The sequence below is a fragment of the Oncorhynchus tshawytscha genome, linkage group LG18, assembly GCF_018296145.1.
Source record: "Oncorhynchus tshawytscha isolate Ot180627B linkage group LG18, Otsh_v2.0, whole genome shotgun sequence".
Lineage (NCBI taxonomy): Eukaryota > Metazoa > Chordata > Actinopteri > Salmoniformes > Salmonidae > Oncorhynchus > Oncorhynchus tshawytscha.
Window position 1 is genome coordinate 16666790 of NC_056446.1, and position 19741 is coordinate 16686530.

Here is a 19741-nt window from a genome sequence, read left to right on the forward strand (position 1 = left end):
TGGTGGCACCTTAATTGGGGAGGACGGGATCATGGTAATGGCTGGAGCGGAATTAGTGGAATAGTATCGATATATCAAACAAGTTTCCCATGTGTTTGATGCCATTCCATTTGCTCAGTTCCAGCCATTTATGAGCCATCCTCCCCTCAGCAGCCTCCACTGCGTATAAGAAGTTTAACTAAAATGATTAGTCTGGTATGGAAAGCCTGGGCATTTATTTAAACAAGGAGAAATTAAGTGTGAAAATATGTAATGCAGAAGGAGCATAAAATACCATAAAATATTCCACATTACAGTAAGCTATTACATTTTTTTTTTTAAATAAGCAAAACTTTTCATCCCTAACCCAAGAATCATTTTACAAACAAAAATATATCCCCCCCCTTCACGTGATTTCAGATGTGTCTTACTAGTATAATTAAAACGTTTTACAGTGGTTTATTTTAATATATCCCCCCGTCACGTGATTTCAAATGTGTCTTACTAGTATAATTAAAACGTTTTACAGTGGTTTATTTTAATATATCCCCCCGTCACGTGATTTCAAATGTGTCTTACTAGTATAATTAAAACGTTTTTACAGTGGTTTATTTTAATATAGCTTCGACAGTTTAAGAGGGAAATTAAGCAAATAAATGTCTCCTATTGCAATGATACATTTCAATTGTACGTAATGGTCCAGTTATTAAATAAAAAAACAAAAAAGGAGAGTCACTGGGAAACAAAACCTGGCTCTTTCTCATTGCCGAGTTGGGGCTTGGCGGTCTGTCTTGCTAAGGCTCCAGTCTACTACTTTGTATTGAGTTCATTTTCCAGCTCCATGAGTTTCCGTGAGGCCTTGACTTTGTTAGACACCTCCTTCCCTTGGGAAAAGAGCCGCTGGCGCTCCTTGAAGGTCATACTCTCTGGCGCTTCTCCAGTTAAAGTGTTTTCCTGTTCTTGACCACTGCAACGAGAAAAATAACCACAATATGACTACAACATATACTGTACCACGTTGTGAGTTCTCAGAATTCCTACACGACAATGTCTCAAGTTTCTGATGATCCTTCATTCAGGCGTTTCCTTTTTAGGAGGCTGACCCAGTTGAATGTTCTGTTTATGAAGAGAGAGAGATGCATGGCAGGCCTCACCCTTTTGTCCACTTCTCTCGCAGGTCCTTGTAACCTTCTTCTGATCCTACAACCCCGGTTGCGTTTCCAGTGTATGAATGAAATCCTGTATGAATTCATTCATTGGGGAAATAGAGCACATTAGTTAATAATTAATTTAGTTTTAGTACCATGTTGGCTGGTCAACCCAAAGCGTGTTTTAAAAAGATGCCGGGTACAAAAGTGTATAGAACCGCTGTCTATTAACTACTTATTCACTGGGATTAATTTACCTGCGTCAGTACACGAAGAGTACTGCACGGCAATGTAAAGTTATTGTGACGTAACACTGTCAACTGTAAATCGTTGCCAAGTCACAATCCAGGCTATAACTTGATTTATCTGTACCCAGCAACTTCAGTCAACTTCAAATTCTACAACAAACCAAGATTTTTCCACAGACCAAAACAAGCCGTTGGGACTAGATTAGCTGACTGAATAGCGTTAGTGCATTCCAAGGCACGCCTGAAGCAGCAGGGTCTGTGAAACAAGTGTGGGATCAAAGGTGGAGGTCAACCATTAAGGCATGTAGCACCCGAGGTAAACGGTCATCAAGCCTGTTATGCCACAAACTGACTTAAAAACCGCTGGATGATAAGGTAGGAGCTCATCAAAGCCACAGGGGCCTGAATGAGGACCGATTTGATGTCCTAACTGGATTTCTTACTTCTAACCGAACATCACTAACCCACAGGTGACCTCTACCTCTGACCCACAGTAGGCATTAATCAGTAGGCTCACGTGTCCGTGTGTCTGTCAGGGCCATGCCAGTGGCGGCTGGGGCTGGCGTCTCACACTAACCCAGAACTCCCACCAATAGAATCTGACTGGTTGTGTTCCAACAAATGGTGTGTGTGTGTGTGTGTGTGTAGAAGCACAACCAGAATCCAAATGCATGTTGATTGTGTTTTCTTTTGTTTGAAATGGAATGAAACTGGGGATAACAGGGCAGACACAAACACATTGACTTGTGTGAACCGAGGCAGGACTCCACTGGCATGGTCAAGTTCTTCTGGTGCAGAACCGGCTCTCAGTCTACAGACTAGTTGATACTTATCCAAGGTCTGTCCCCTGAGCTAAAACAACACCTTATGAACCCTCCAATAACAAACACTAAAGAAAGGGCCTCTGATGGTTTGTGGATTTCATTCTTTTAGTAAGCCAAATGTAAGCTTATACAGAACAGTACTTTGGCATCAGATGTAATGTAAGTCAACCAAAGGTCTTTCTATATTCTAGAGCCATGGATAATGTGTTCCTTTCATTCAAAAAAGGCGAGCACAAATACCCCTAACTCCAACAATTCAGTTAGATTTAGCTGATAAAGTGGAGCAGGAGGTGGAATCTGAGCAGTCTCAAAACATCTAGATATCTTATCTATCAGAGAGCTGGGTTGCCCTTCACCTTGATGCTGCCAGTGGATTGTGGTAAACAGAGGGAGCCAGTGGTTCAAGTGGAGACCTGAACCACGGCATGGCCTCGGAGGGAGGCAGCAGCATTAGACAATGTCACTGACACACAGACAGACTGACGGGACAGCCAGAGACATGGCATTGGCAGGCAGACAGAGACATGGCACACAGGCAGACAGAGACACGGCACAGGCAGACAGACAGAGACACGGCACAGACAGACAGACAGACAGACAGACAGACAGACAGACGGCACAGGCAGACAGACAGACACACACACACGGCACAGACAGACAGCACAGGCAGACAGACAGACACACACACACACGGCACAGACAGACGGCACAGGCAGACAGACAGACACACACACACACGGCACAGGCAGACAGACACACACACGGCACAGGCAGACAGACACACACACGGCACAGGCAGACAGACACACACACGGCACAGGCAGACAGACACACACACGGCACAGGCAGACAGACACACACACGGAACAGGCAGACAGACACACACACGGCACAGGCAGACAGACAGACACACGGCACAGGCAGACAGACACACACACGGCACAGGCAGACAGACAGACGGCACAGGCAGACAGACAGACAGACACACGGCACAGGCAGACAGACAGACACACAGACAGACACACGGCACAGGCAGACAGACAGACACACGGCACAGGCAGACAGACAGACACACAGCACAGGCAGAGACACACACACGGCACAGGCAGACAGACACACACACACACACACACACGGCCGGCAGACACACACACGGCCGGCACACACACACACGGCCGGCAGACACACACACGGCCGGCAGACACACACACGGCAGACAGACACACACACGGCAGACAGATGGCAGACAGACGGCAGACAGACAGAGGCGCGGCACAGACAGACACGCGGGACAGAGACGTGGCACAGACAGACAGACCGAGACAGGGCAGAATCAGGAACAGTCATAGCAGCCAAAAAGAGGAGTGAACAGAATACATGAGTGTTGAAAGGAGGAGAGCAAAGCAGCAGAGGCAGTAAATAGCAATGGATCTCATCAGGCCGATTGGAATGAAGCTAGGATTCAGCGGGGGCGGGTTGCAGGTTTTGTTGATGTGAGATTATAGCAAGGTTAGTGATTGGTCCCTCAATTTGAGTGAGGAATGCAACACATTAACAACAGGCCCACCACACATCATCCATGCTGTGTGCAGGTGACATGCAGGGTGACATTCACTGAGCCTCTTGACTAAGACTGTGTTGCATTACTGCCATCTTTTGTCCATGGCTGTTTAAAGTGTTCACATCGGAGGGCTTACGTTCAGATTTTCTTTAAGAACACTTATAAACATGGTCTCTAAAATAGAAAGGCATAATCCTGTGATTGTCAATGGTGGATATCATTAGTTACTAACAGCATTTCTACTTAAGAAATATCTTATTAGTTCCTCAAACTACAGTAGACTATGTGACCAGAAGGTTGCAAGTTCAAATCCCTGAGCTGACAAGGTACAAATCTGTCGTTCTGCCCCTGAACAGGCAGTTAACCCACTGTTCCTAGGCTGTTATTGAAAATAAGAATTTGTTCTTAACTGACTTGCCTAGTTAAATAAAAGGTTAAATAAAAAATAAAATGGCTCACAATGAAACACTGAAAATGTATTGTATTTAGAGTATGATAATAATAGACTAATAGACTTTTGAATGAATCTCACCAAGAGACTTAAATTATTGTGGTTTGTTGACCAAAAATTCAGACTATCCCTAAAATGTCAAGCAAAGTTTATCTTGAAAGAACTTTTGCCAGGTTCCAACAATAACTGAAAGTTGACTCTTCTGCCAGTAGGGGTCACTAAAGGCTTTAAAACAGAATATATTGTGCCACAGATTTAAACCATAGAACTAGATTATAGTGAAGTAGTACTACCGCTCAGTAATCTAATGAGTGATTGAATGGTTTGGAGCCCTGACAGACCTTTAAACAGCCACAGACAAATGCAATGGCTCACTCAACAGATCTTTTCCCCTTTGCCAAGTGAACCTGAGGAGAGTTGCTCCTCTCAGGTCCCATCACAGAGACAATGTGATAGATAAGAAGCCAGTGGCTCAGTGTTCCTTAATGCCAATCCCACCCTCAAGCAGCTGTGGGGCCCGCGGCAGGGCTGGGCAGGCAGGCAGGCGGGCGGCAGGTCACCACCACAGCAAAACCAAACACATGGGTGGGCGAGGGGCGGCAACACCAACAGTACTATGATTGGATATCTGGAGTGCTATCACGGCGAATCACGGGTTGGTTTATCGATTGCTTTTACTTGCTAGAAGGATGATTGGAGGTAGAGGAACGGGTGAGGACAGGACATTTGACAGAAGGATCGGGAAAAACAAACAAAACGGAATCTGATTTGCTAGTGGAGGAATGGAATTTCCAACAACCTATAACAAACTGATGGGAGATGGCTGGAGAAATAACAAAGTACAAGTTGATTGGCAACTACAATACAGATCTACTGGATTGTCGAGAGACAGAGAGGAAGGGAGAAGGGAAAAGGAAGCCAGAATGACTCTACTGAAAAAAACAGGAACACAAAAATAAAAAAACATGAATGAATGAGAGATCTGGAGAGGGAGGCGTATGGGAGGGCGTGTCCTCTCTCCTCTCCGTGTCTACCTTTAGAGTTGCCTGTCGGGATGAAGCTGAGGCTGGGTTTGATGGGAGGGGGAGGGGGCTGCCCTGCAGTACTGTTGGCATTGACAGCCGGCGGCTGGAATGAGCTGGACAGAAAGATTCCATCAGACAGAGGGCGGGGCTTGCGCGCAGGCGGCTGCGGCTTGTGCGCGGGCGGGAGGTCACCATAGGACTTTCTGGTGGCGGAGAGCTTAACCTGACCTGCAGCGTCGTCCTCCTCCTCGTCATTGTACGAGACAAACTTGGCAGTGTACAAGGCGTCAGGGGAGACGACCTGGGTTTTGAGGTAGGATGCGTTTCTCTGAGGCGGGGGTGGTGGAGCGTTAGTGGCAGTGGTTGCGGGGGATGCAGTGGGAGGGGGGCTGAGGCTGGTAGTCCCTGGGGAGGGGAGGTCTGTACAGACCAGGCTCGTCAGGGGTCAGCAGCTTGCGCTCGGCCTCCTCGTGCTGCCGGCGCCGCCCTTCCTCCAGACGTGTGTAGTACTCCTCCTCCTGCCTCCTCTAAGGGAATGGGAAGAGCCTGTTAGTGTGGCCAAGGTATGGCTGACTATCTTGGACTGACGCATTCTGCTGGAGGGAGGATCCCATGGCCACAAGACAGCCAGAGAAGTCCGCCACTTCCTTATCTGTTCACTATGTGTCTGTGTGTGTCTGTGTGTGTGTGTAATGTGCGGGGGAGGCTACTCTGTGTGTTGTGTTCTGGGTATTTCATGTGCTGTTTTTCATCTCCTCTACACTCTGTGTTGAGAACCGCCATCGGCGAGATAACAGGTACTTTTCTGACAGCTTGGGGCAGTTTGAAGCGGTTTGGGTTAGACTACAGTCAAGTGATTCGATAGGCTTGAACTCAAGGACTTTTAGAGGGGTTCTATGGTTTTAGCTCTGGAAAAGGGACCAGCTAGTAACAGAGATTGGTTGGCTCTGGTTTCTGTACATGGATCCCCTGGGTTAGTGTGTGGTATGGTGGGTAGGACGTCGATGAGAGGACGGTGATGTGTTGTACTCTGGTATGGCCACAGCGAGGGTGGGGCATTCCAACAGCAGTTCCAAAGCAGTGCCTGATGAAATGACAAATGGCTTCCAACAAACGTAGGATTCCATAAACAACCGGACATAGACAACAACAAGTGACTCTCATGCTTTTGGGGGGTAGGAGGGTTACATGCATCCATTCATAACATTACATAACACAGAGGAAGGGGACCGTCTTGAGAACATGCCGTTAGGACATCGTTGTCATGATTACAGAGCTTTAAATTACCAGTGGTCTGAGGATGACTCACAGGAAAACAACTAAATCAATGGTCACACAGTGAAAACAAAATGGCGCTGGGATGTTGTAACATTGTCACACAAGGTCAGATGACTGGATGCTGATGCTCTCAGACCACTGGTGATTCAACGTCCCCATAACTGACTGGGACTGAGGACAGGAAACACTCAGTGCTCCAAAACCACACTTGGCCCCTGACAGACCAAACACCACCAGACATCATTAAGATAAGTGAGCATTCTGTCTGGCTGTGGGCTCTCTGACCCAATACTACTTCTCCTGTACACAGAACACTGAATACTACCTCCATCACTACTCGACTGGAGTCCTAAAAACCCAGCCAGACAGTCCCCTCCACAGTTCTCTGATTGGTTCATTGTAGAGGGGCGTGTTCACAATTCTTCAAACAGGATCACTTACAGCTCCGTAGAGAGTGACCAGGAACAGTAGAAACCTTGAAAAAGCTGGTAATGTTAGCAGATTATAAAAAATGGCCGCCGCCTCAGTTGCCCCTCTACACTCCCTGAAGGGAAGTGGTCCCCACAGATCCGTCTTTACTTTCCACTGTATAATTGTTCTCTTATGCTGGTGGGCTGTTCTGTTTAGGCACGACTCCTTTTTCATGAGGTAAACTACAATTAGCTGGGCAGATCCCCATGGGGTAATACTTTAATTACAGTGCAGCGTAGTCTCTTAAGTCTCTCTCTGGGTTTACACTCCGTTACTCTGATGTCCTCTGCTTCCGATTTGGCTGTGGCTTTCTGCTTTAATCTGCTCTGCTGGCAATGACATCAATCCTTTACAAAACTTAACTAGCCTCAAAATTGTTTTTACAAAAAACAATGAAACACAGCGGCGTCGGGATTCCATTGAGATCTATCAGATTCATATAAAATATATTATCTAATTACAGTCTGACTGAACAGAAATCACTTTCATAGAAATGTATCATATTTTGTCAAAACCAGTCAAACCAGCTGTGTGTTAGCTAACTGCTGAGAGGACTGTGTAGTGTACACGGTCCAATGGGTCCCGTCAGGGAGGTGTACCTTCTCATCGACCTCTCGTCTGGCCCTCTCCTCCTCTCTCCAGCGTCTCTCCTCCTCCTGCTTGGCCCGGTCCTCCGCCTCGCGCTTACGGATCTCCTCCAGCTGCTGCTTCCGCCGCCGCTCCTCATCCTGCAACTACACACACACACACACACACCATTCAGCACCGTGTACACGGCCCGGGGAGTCGTCCTACAGTCTATGATCTCCTAAAAGGTGTGCTTGGAGATGAATCTGTTGTAGAGTGGAATATATTTTGTTAAATTGAACCGTTTCATATAGAAAACCCAAATGTGTTATACATGAGTGTTATTCGAGGCCCTGCTCTCTAAGGTGAAAAGGTGGAAGTACAACTTAGTAACAAAAACTATCCTCAGATCTCCAACTGAAGCAAACCTACCGATGCGCTCGTCACACTGTCCTACCTTGAGTTCACGTTAATCCAGTCAGCCCGTGTTTCCTCAGTCCGTCACAGCTCAACGGTAAAGCCCTAAGGTCTGCATCTACACACGTCTATACACAGGCTCATTCAGCAGATTGGCCCCGTCAGGGGCATCGGGTTTCCAGACAAGGGCCCGTTGTGTTGAAAACGTCTAGGTCTAGATATTGTGGGGGAATGCTCTGTATGCTTAGTTAAACGTCTAGTGGGGGGAGGAGGGGCATTTCCACTCTGCCACAGGATAGGTAGTCTGTGTTGAGAGAAGCAGTGTGCACTGCAGACAGGCACATGGCGACAGCTGGACATGCAGAATGAATGACAACAACGTGCAGCAACAACAAACAACAACGGCATGGCAGAGGGGAGCAGAGGAGTGTCCACTTTGATTTCACTGATGTCATGATGACCAAACAACAGACTGGAAGTCAATCACCAGATGAAACATGACTACAGACGGACAGAAGAAAACACTGTGCAACTTCCCCAATGAGAGAGGAGGAGGAGGAGGAGAAATGCTACAGCATTCAGGCTGAGCACGAGCGTTGTTCACACAGAGCTGGATGACTGGAATGAAGTGGACTGACACCCACACGGTGCAATGATGGTTACGCCCCCACATGCAGGTGACCGCTGCTGGGGAGGGTCTTCCACCATGCACAGACAGACCCCCACTGCAGCAGGCCAGGCAGCTCCCTGCTCTGAAACAACGGCTGCATGGTACTGAGCCTCCCTGGAACAAATACTTTATTTAACCATGCCCCAGTTAGTTTTAGATTAATTTTTTTATAGGTGAGATTAGTGTGTCCTACTGATTTTCTTTTTTTTCTGGGAATTGTTTTAATCAACAATGATGATTTATCTTACGAGGCATTATTATTTGATATCGTCTTTAAATGAGCCCTGACCAAAATAATTAGTGTGGCTGTGTGGCCTTGGGCTCTCACAGAGACCAAGTTAGATCACTGTTCCACAGATCGACAGGGTCCCCAACAGCCAATGAGAATCGCAGGATGACTTCCCCGTGGCTACTCTAGAGCCAAGAGTGGCACCTCCAACTTCCCGAACCCGCCCCACGAGCACAGCAGCCGGCCCCCAGGCCTGATGAGGGAGGGCAGAGAATGAAGGAGAGGGAACACAGGTGGAGCCCAAGACAAGAAAGAAAGGAGAAAGTAGGGAGAATGCGTAAAGATAGAACGTACCAAGTCTAGAACAGAGATTGCTGGGACAGCAGTCTGCTGCGGAAGAAGAGGAAATCAAAGAGAGAAAACAGAGGAGGAAAGGAACGTGGGATAAAGAGTGAGTAAATAGAGATTTTAAAAAAGAGGAGGAAGAAGGTGAAAACATTGCTAGGGGTTTTAGAGGCAGCAGTGATGTGGTGCCAGGAACATTCCTCCCCAGTATGGGGCTGATTACAGCCAGCGGTGAATGTACGGCCCACTTCCCCTCAGACCGATAACGCTCCACTTCGCTCCGTCCGATTCCTCGCATGGAGCCCCCCCACCCCCCGAGATGCCAGAGCCTGGATGGCAGGGCCTCAGAAGAATGTTGCTCACTACTTAAGGAAACTTCCTGGAGTCTCACTAGACAGAGACAGTTCTATTGTAACAGTTACTAATGAGGAGTAATATACTAGAGGGGCCTCGCTGGTTTATGTTCATCTGTGCTGTTGTCTGAGGAGACCAGGGACATTAACCCTCGTTAGATGACGTTTTACTCGATTCAAGTCAGACTGTTTTCTTGCCGAATGTAACACTTTCTGATGGCCATCCTGTTAGACCAGGAGATGAATCATTTCCAAATGGCCATAATATTAAATTAAAAAACGAAAACAATTTCTACTTTTCCATGTAGGTTTGTTGTGTGTTCGGCATCCTGCCCCTCCCTCTCTTGCAGCCAGTTGAGAACAGCAGCTCAGCTTAGCATGTGGCAAAGCAATGAGCATAAGCATGTTGCAGGTGCACACTGCAAAACATTCATTGTAGCTAGCTACTTAATGGGAGTTCCTCAGGGGAATTCCATATCCTACTATGTACCCATTGAAGGGATACTTTAGGATAATGGAAATGAAGCCCTTTCTCTGTCGGATGAACTCATGCATACTGTTTTTGTGATCTGCATCCAGTATGATGGAAGTTCGAGGCAGTTTCGCAGGCTAATGCTAACTAGCATTAGCACAATAACTGGATGTCTATGGTATCTATTAGCATGCTGACAGTAACCATAGACTTCCAGTCATTGCGCTAACGCCAGTAAGCAATTTCACTAATGGCAGTTAGAAATTGTTATCCATTGAGCTAACACTTGTTAGCAACTCCCTTCAAACTGCACACAGAGACCACAAGTTCATCTGACTCTGGAGAAGTAGATAAAGGACTTTTTGCCAAAATTCTGAAGTATCCCTTTAAGACCAGTTCCATTTCCTATCTTTGCACTGCCCTGCTTGGCCCATAGCTGGCCCTTACAGGGCATGACATTTCTCCTGCCAAGGGAGTCAAGTGGCTCAAAATGTTCATAGAGCTCAAGTAATTTATAAATGGGTCTACTGTAATCAATGATGAGTCTGTGAATCTAATGATCTCAGCACTGAACATCTTGGGCCACAAGTCTTCCTCCATACACCTTACCTCCCTGATGTGCTGTATGATTCTCTATAGCACAGCGTATGTTCTCCAGTGTGCTACACTAGACCCCTGCTCTCCAGGGCAGCTCACCCTTGCTCTCTTCTCCGCCTCCAGCCGCTGCATGATCATCATGGAGTCCACGTCCTCGTCGTCATCCTCCTCATCTTCCTCATCACTCTGCTTGGACTCCTGCAGTCTCTTCTGGAACTGCCACTCCAGCATCAACTTCCTGAGCCGGTCGCTCTCCTCGGCCGTACGCTCCGGCTTGGCCTGCAGGTCCTGGATCTCCCTGTCCAGCAGGTCTACGATGTGCAGCTGCTGCTGCTTCTCCAGCTTCTCCCGGGCGTCCCTCTTCCAGGGGTCTGGGGACAGGCTGTCGCTGGAGGACAGCGCCGCCTTGCTGATGGTGATGTACTGCAGGTCCCGGCGCTCGATGGTGCGGGGCTGCTGCTGGGGGAGCAGCTCTCTGATCACTGTGTCCATTGGGTTACCCTGAGGGGGCAGGGTCGTTGCTCTGGGCAGAGTGGACAGTTTCTCAGGCCTGGGGGGCTGCTGCTGCTGGGCCTGCTGTTGGCCCTGGGGGGGGAAGTAGGGCAAGGGCACCTGCTGCATTGGCATGGGGGACTGGGGAGGGGGCATCTGATAGTGCTGTGTAGGAGGGGGGAGTGTGCCCCCATGTTGGTTGTTGTTGTGGGCTACAGGCATGGATGGGTTACGGACCTGTCCCAGCTTCCTCTCCTGTTCCCTCCTCTTCCTCTCCCTCTCCTCCTCTAACCGGGCCTTCTCCTTCTCATACCAGCGCTGCTGCTCCTCGCGCTTCTTGCGGTCGGCGGCTGCTGCCTGCTGCTGGGAGGCCGAGGGAGGGGGGTAGGGGCAGGTCGGGCTGGGAATCAAAGTCCTGGTAGTGTACAGGGGGCGGTGGAGGGGGTGGGAGGTCTGTGCGTGTGGCCTGAGCCACGGGGCCTGGGTGCGGGGCGATGGGGCCAGGGGTCTTCCAGCGTCCTGGGCCACTCTTGTGGTTGCTCTGGGTCTTGTTGGAGGAGTAGTTGAGGTGCTCCTGGCTGGAAGTGGAGGACTCCACAGAGGAGGAGACCTGGTGGTGGTTGACCCAGTGTTCCCCACTGCCCCGCTGGTAGTCACCCTCTCTCTGCTGCTGCTGCTGCAGGTGGACCAGGTCCTCAGGACGCAGGGGGGCTGGAGGGTAGCCCCCTGGGAGGTCACACAGCTCCTCCTGAGAGTGGCCCATCCGCTGAGAGGACAGACACAGCAATCACATACACAAACATTAACACAGTGCAAGAGCAGCACAGCACTTGTACACCACTGTATACACCTAGTACATGTATAAATTAGCAACATGCAGGTATAGTATGTCATATTATGATGATGATTCCTTTGCCTGTGTGCCCACCTGTATGGCGATGCTGCTGTTGTGGTGGTCTTCCATGGAGCCAGGAGGGCCCCTGTCGTCAGTGTATAACTGCCCCGCGGCCGGGCCCATCCGGTCTGTAGACTTGGAGGCTGGGATGGTGAAGTATTCCCTGGGGTAGGTCTGAGTGGGGATTGGGTAGGCCTCGGGACGAGGTGGAGAGGGCTCGTCCTATAGAAAAAGGGGACTACGATTAGAACACGCACTACGGTTGGCTAAGAGACGTCGGATAAACTAGACCAAACGCTCGTGGCCACGGTGCAGACTTCCGGCATCAGTGTTATTAACGGTAGCAGATGGCGGTGGGGTCCTGTGCTCAGGGAGACCATTGCTTGTTGACAGGATAAGAATGTTGGAGAGGCAGCACACGAACACCACAGCTGGGTAGCTCATCAGTGATAGTGGTTGGAGAGCTGATGAGGATTTATTACAGGGGGAACAATAGATAAAGCTATTTTCAGTTACGCTGGAACGTTGTGATTTTACCACCGATAATGACTCTTAGTAATCTTGGTTATTGTTTTGATTGTGAGAGCTGAGAAGAACAGATCGAACACAGGGAACGCTGCAATAATGTATTGTCTTGTGCTGGATCACAGTCCTGTCCTACTCTTGTGTGACATGTCCAGTTGTGTGACTGGTAATGTCTTGGTGTGGTCTGGTCTCATAACTGAGACAGAGTAGACCTTCCTCAGGGAGATATGTTACGGCGACATTCCTCTGACTGGTGGTGTTGCTGTGGTTACTCACATCAGCACAAAGGTTGCCCGTGGAGACGGAGGTGATCTTTGTCCCAGGTCCTCCTGGGTAGACGGTATTTCCTCCTGGACTCTGACTCTGGTCTGGAGGAAAAACACCAGGTAGTCAGAGCTGAGCAGACACTAACTCAGTGGTCACACACACGTACACTACTCCAGTGATCACCCTTCACCAGCAAGTTGTCATTTATTGTCATGAATCTTGCCGTGGAGGCAGAACTTAGTGATTTCCGCTAGATGGGCCATTTGCTTTTTGGTCTTAATATAAGGTTAGGCATTAGGGTTATTAAGGTTAGGTTTAAAAATGAGATTATGACTTTGTGGCTGTGCTAGCTAGTGACCACTCTGCAGAGCTGCCTCCAGGGAAAGATTCATGACAATAAATGCCAACCTGCCATTCGCCATCTCTTGCCCTGGAGCGCTATGGGGTTTGGAGGTTTTTGTTTCAACCCAGCACAAAAGGTCCATGTGTTGGAGTTTATTTTAAAAGTTTAAGTAGGAAAATGCATGCATTTTTATGATTACAGAGAAGGTGGCCAAGTTTCAATTAATACTTTCCAGTCAATCATATTTCATGGCTTTTAGAAAGGGCTCAGAGCTTATTTTTCCACTCACAGCTGTCCCCCAGTGTTAGCTATGACAAGATATTAATGAAGCAAGACAGACAAATTTAAGTGCCTTGAGTTTTATTTGCGTGTTCTACAGTCCTGTAAAGATAGTGGCTGACTGGGACAGGCAATGTAACATCCAAACAGACCCCTTTAAAACATTCTCTGTAACGCAAATATTCATCAAGGTTTTATATGGTTTAGAATTGGCTTCGCTTTTCATTATCAGTATCCTTTTCCAGTGTTATGATATCCGTAACATCCATAACAGATATGGATGTGATGGACATCGACGTATCATATCTTAAGCTCCAGAAGCTTGTGCATTCACCACGTTGTGTGCTCGTTCTGGGACGTAATTCATCAGACGTTTACTGAAGCAATTGGTGATATCTTGAAAATGTGTTCTAGCTAAGATTCTTTTGGAAAATGTATGCTGAAATGCATTTCTCACACATGGCAGTATAGTGTCTTCTTCCAATGAAACCCCCAAAAATACACTAACTTAATCCAGTGTCCAGAAAAGTCAATATACAGTACCAGTCAAAAGTTGGGTCACACCTACTCATTCCAGGGTTTTTCTTTAATTTGACTATTTTCTACATTGTAGAATAGAAGTGAAGACATCAAAACTATTAAAACAACACATATGGAATCATGTAGTAAACAAAAAAAGTGTAAAACAAATACAAATATATTTTAGATTCTTCAAAGTAGCCACTTTGCCTTGACAGCTTTGCACACTTGGCATTCTCTCAACCAGTATAATGTGGTAGTCACCTGGAATGCATTTCAATTAACAGGTGTGCCTTGTTAAAAGTGAATATGTAGAATTTCTGTCCTTAATGCGTTTGAGACAACCAGTTTTGTTGTGACAGGGTAGTATACAGAAGATGGCCCTATTTGGTCAAAATAAATACAATTAAAGAGACTTGCTTGGGCCAAGAAACATGAGCAATGAACATTAGACCAGTGGAAATCTCTCCTTTGGTCTGATGTGTCCAAGTTTGAGATTTTTGGTTCCAACCGCCGTATCTTTGTGAGACGCAGAGTAGGTGAACGCATGTGTAGTTCCCACAGTGAAGCATGGAGGTGGTGGTGTGATGGTGCTTTGCTGGTGACACAGTCTGATTTATTTAGAATTCAAGGCACACTTAACCAGCATGGCTACCACAGCATTCTACAGCGATACACCATCCAATCGGGTTTGCGCTTAGTGGGACTATATCATTTCCTTTTCAACAGGACAATGACCCAACACACCTCCAGGCTGTGTAAGGGCTATTTGACCAAGAAGGAGAGTGATGGAGTGCTGCATTAGATGACCTGGCCTTCACAATCACCCGACCTCAACCCAATTGAGATTGTTTGGGATGAGTTGGACCGCAGACTGAAGGAAAAGCAGCCAACAAGTGCTCAGCATATGTGGGAACTCCTTCAAGACTGTTGAAAAAGCATTCCAAGTTAATCTGGTTGAGAAAATGCTAAGAGTGCACAAAGCTGTCAAAGGCAAAGGGTGGCTACTTTGAAGAATCTAAAATCTACAATATATTTAGATTTGTTTACCACTTTTGGGGTTACAACCTGATTCCATGTGTCATTTCCTAGTTGTAATGTCTTCACTATTACTCTACAATGTAGAAAAAGTAAAATAAAGAAACCTTGAATGAGTAGGTGTCCACACTTTTGACTGGTACTGTATATAAAGATAGAAAATGACCTGATATGGTGTGGTGTCTGGCCTTGTATAAGGCTACCTGTAATTACTCAATCCTAAAGTACTATGCCAGGAGTGTCAAACATACGGATCCGACCCGCTAGGGAGTCCAATCCAGCCCGCAGGTGGTTTGAGTAAAAATGTAAAACATTTAACTGAAACAAACTCAATATACTTTAAAATGACTAAACCAAATGGAAACTCTTTAGGATTGATAATGGACCTACATATACATACAGTTGCTTGACTGTCCAGCTCGCTAATAATCACAAAACAGCCAGGGAGCATCCACAATTCCAGAAATGATTGACAGAGGACTATGCATTGCAAATATTGACGACAAGGAAATTACAACCAATTTTCAGTGCGGCCCTCCGGACCTCGTTGCACCCCGAAAGAAAAGAAAAAGAGCTGGACACCCCTGTACTATGCCTTCTGCGGACATTTTAAAAACGTTCCAAATGACAACACGTTATGATAGAGTCGGATCAAGAAATCTTGTAGATTTGAATGTCTATTTCAGACTCTTAATGTCCACAACAGAGGGTGTAACATCCATAAGGGTTTCTTTTCCTCTCTAAAGTAATAACAGAAATGACAATATTCATCTGATAGTTTGTGTTCAGCCAAGACTTTCCTTCGGAATGGCTATCCATGATCTGACCTAAAACAAACTCAGACTTTTGCTAATATGTTCAGTCTCCCCAAAATGCCATTTCAAGTAACATCCATAATACTTCTTATTTGCTTAATTTCTCCAACACGTGATTATATATATATTATATATTTTTTCTTCTTCTCCAAACCACAAAATATAAATAACACAAAGAAAAACATACAACGGGTCAATATTAACAAGTCCAGTTTTTGGGGTATGCACTCCCTCCAATGGGTGCTATACTCACACAGCAAAAGTTACAATTCTATTTTGTGAGACAGAATGGACCCCTTAATTTTGCATGTAAATCTAATGTCCATAACGCTGGAATCGCCCATCTACTCACTGGCCACGTTGGGGCTGGAGCGGTGGTCGGCCCGGTTCTTCAGTAGTCTCTCCTCCCCGCTCAACTTCTTTGGTTCTGGGTAGGCCTGCCAGTCACCCTGGGGGCTCTCTGGAGAGCCGTTCTGGACTGAGTTGTTGTACAGTTCAAAGCCTTCACTCTTTGGTCTCAGTTTACCATTCTTATCACGCCCTCCTTGTAACGCTGAGAGGAAAAGGAGGAAAATCATTTTTTATTTAACTAGGCAAGACAGTTAAGAACATATTCTTATTAACAATGACGGCCTAGGAACAGTGGGTTAACTGCCTTGTTAAGGGGCAGAACAACAGATTTTTACCTTGTCAGCTCGGGATTCGATCTAGATTCCAGCAACCTTTCGGTTACTGGCCCAATTTGTCTACCCGCCGCCCCTTAATGAGCCAACCATAGCAGACAGTACATTTACAATGGACATTGTTAACTATCAGTCACAGTACAAACACTACCAGCCAGCCAACGCCCCATAAACTACAACCGTCTCGCTCCAATACCACAGAAGTCTAGAGGCTGAATGTTGAAAACAAAACAGACTTTTGCTTCTGACATTTCATGGAATCTGGAGCCCACAAACCCTCATTATCTACTTAGTCAAACCTCTGCTTTCCTCTGACTCTAGACCGTTACTGGGGACAACAAGGAGGGACATTGTCTGCATCCGAAATGGCCGCCTATTCCCTATATAGTGAATTACTTTTTTACCTGCGCCCTATGGACCATAGTTAACAGCAGTGCCCCCGTTGTCCTAGCAGACCCTTACCTCTGGGCATCATAGGAGAAGGCTGGTTGAGGAGTGTGGCCAGGCCGTGGTAAATAGCACCCTGTTTGGCCACTTCCAGTGTCACCACAGAGCCTGTCCTCGTCATCAACTCTGCAGCCCTGAGAAGAGATATTAATGGGATTCAGAATTCATTGGACTGGGAAGATGATTGAATGCAACAGAACAAAGCAAATATGCCAAAGTTCTAATTTTTCATCGTGGCAGTACCAAGGACGGATGTTTATGAGACTTCCATTGTCCATTGGCAGACCAGGAGTTAACAGTACTGTATCAGGAATGGCATTCTCCATACGCAATATTTATTTAGAAGAAGTTCATTTCCCAACAGTTTTCGACTGTCTGTTTGGTGCTCAAGCCTTGTGGTTAATCATTGGCAGACACACACACACAAACAAACTTCTCAAAGCAATCAATAAATCCAAGACTTGGACCAGATTCTGTCGTCAGTTTACAAGCAGATATACAAGTGTAATGAGCCGTGTGCTTTTAAATCAACGTGGCAATTCGATTTTAAAAGTCCCATTTTTCCCCCCTACGAGAATAGACAACAATGTTATAGATTGAGCACTGAGCCTCAACTGTTTTGGCATTTGGAAACCAAAAGAAAATGTTTCTACACCTGCATTGCTTGCTGTTTGGGGTTTTAGGCTGGGTTTCTGTACAGCACTTTGAGATATCAGCTGATGTACGAAGGGCAATATAAATAAATTTGATTTGATTTGATTTGAAAAGGTTTGTGTATGTGTTTGTCTGAAAGGGTATCGTTTCTATGGTGGGTGCTTATATTTATCCTATGCACAAGTATGTGTCACACTCGTGTGAAAATGAATTTGGATTTTTTTTGCATATCCCAACTCTCCCGAGACACCCTCAGAGAGTGGGGTACCGGTCAGGGTCAGCCTTTACCAACCAATTAGAGTTTAAGTGCCTTGCTCAAGGGCACAGACAGAGTTTTCCCCTTGTCGGCTCGGTGATTCGAACTAGCGACTTTCAGTTACTGGGCCAAAGCGCTAACCCAACGCTCTAACTAATCTGAGAGAGGTGTGAACCAAGGATAAGCTATTCATTACTACTAGACCCAACATAAACATAGTAGAGGTCATTGTAAGTCAGTGCACTGTAGATAGTCTCTGCTTGTTCTACGCGATTGAGCTAATTTCCTTCTATGGTGTGACTGCTGCTACTGAAAGAGTTCTTTGTATCAAATTGGCCTTGATGTATCCTATCGGTTACATCTTGGTTTCTCCACTCTTCAGCGCTTTATATGGATAACAACAGCAGGACATTACGTGTCCTGTTTCACTCCTAAACCCAGGTTGTTCTGTACACAAGGTCCAATTGGTGTTGTGTTGGGGAGTGACCTGGGGCGAGGCAGGTCAGGGAAGTTTGAGGCATTACCTCTCCTGGGAGAGGCCCACCAGGCTGCGGCCGTCCACACTCAGCAGCTGGTCCCCTGCAGCCAGACGACCGTCCTAAACACACAAAAACAAATGTAACACGCACACAGATACACACAGAGGAGGGAGAGGGAAGGCGAGAGAAGTCATATTATAGCAACATTGTGAGTCAATCTAGATGAGGTCATTCTGTATGGAGTCGGCATGATCTAAAACCCTCACCACTTCAGCCGCACCTCCCTTCACAACAGACTTGATGTAGATCCCGAGCTTGTCCTGTCCAGCACCCTTGAGAAAGACAGAAGGGAACACATCACTTTACAAGCCAGACAGTCTGAACACGTGGCCCATAGTGTTCTGTTGTAAGGAACGTTACTGTGGAGCGGATGCTGATCAGCTGACCTGGTAGAACATTGTTTACACTAAACAGAGTGTTAACGTAGCAGCACAATTCCTCAATAAATCACACAGCTACTGTAGCACTATGTGGAGGCATCTGTCTGCAGTGAACTGCCAACTAAATTAAACTATTCATCTGGAGACTAGAGACCCTGAGCAGGACAATTCCTATTAAAATCGGCAAAAACAAACATGGTACTAATAATGAGGCTACATGAGAAGAGGCCAAAAGGTGGCTTGACATGATCCATACCATCTGCTGTTCTGACTAGCCCCTTCAACCAGTTCAGGTTCCTTTTAAGCGTCGCCACATTTAAAACACAGGAAAACGACAAGGGGATCCCCAGAATCCCTCTGCCGAAACTAAAATAAATCACTTCATACCAGTAACAACAGGTTAACCGAAATCATTTCACTAGCATCCAATTGAAAAATAATCCTAGAATACAGTCGTGGCCAAAAGTTGAGAATGACACAAATATTAATTTCCAAAGTTTGCTGCTTCAATGTCTTTATATATTTTTGTCAGATGTTACTATGGAATACTGAAGTATAGTTACAAGCATTTCATAAGTGTCAAATGCTTTTATTGACAATTATACATTAAGTTGATGCAAAGAGTCAATATTTTCAGTGTTGACCCTTCATATTCAAGACCTCTGCAATCAGCCCTGGCATGCTGTCAATTAACTTATGGGCCACATCCTGACTGATGGCAGCCCATTCTTGCATAATCAATGCTTGGAGTTTGTCATAATTTGTGGGTTTTTGTTTGTCCACCCGCCTCTTGATAATTGACCACAAGTTCTCAATGGGATTAAGGTCTGTGGGGTTTCCTGGCCATGGACCCAAAATATTGATGTTTTGTTCCCCGAGCCACTTAGTTATCACTTCTGCCTTATGGCGAGGTGCTCCATCATGATGGAAAGGGCGTTGTTTGTCATCAAAATGTTCCTGGATGGTTGGGAGAA

The 19741-nt window shown here is 46.4% G+C and overlaps 1 protein-coding gene across 1 annotated transcript in view; it reads right to left on the minus strand.

The window, feature by feature from the left end:
• Positions 1–369: 369 nt before the first annotated feature.
• LOC112217594 (afadin-like) overlaps positions 370–19741 on the minus strand; it is a 132740-nt gene continuing 113368 nt past the window's right edge. The window contains 13 exon segments of the mRNA XM_042300715.1: positions 370–946; positions 1134–1218; positions 5465–5597; positions 5599–5763; positions 7585–7719; positions 10735–11512; positions 11514–11893; positions 12056–12244; positions 12824–12915; positions 16161–16361; positions 16954–17072; positions 18373–18446; positions 18594–18659. Of these exon segments, the coding sequence (XP_042156649.1) occupies positions 790–946; positions 1134–1218; positions 5465–5597; positions 5599–5763; positions 7585–7719; positions 10735–11512; positions 11514–11893; positions 12056–12244; positions 12824–12915; positions 16161–16361; positions 16954–17072; positions 18373–18446; positions 18594–18659 (2574 nt within the window). The 3' untranslated portion in view covers positions 370–789.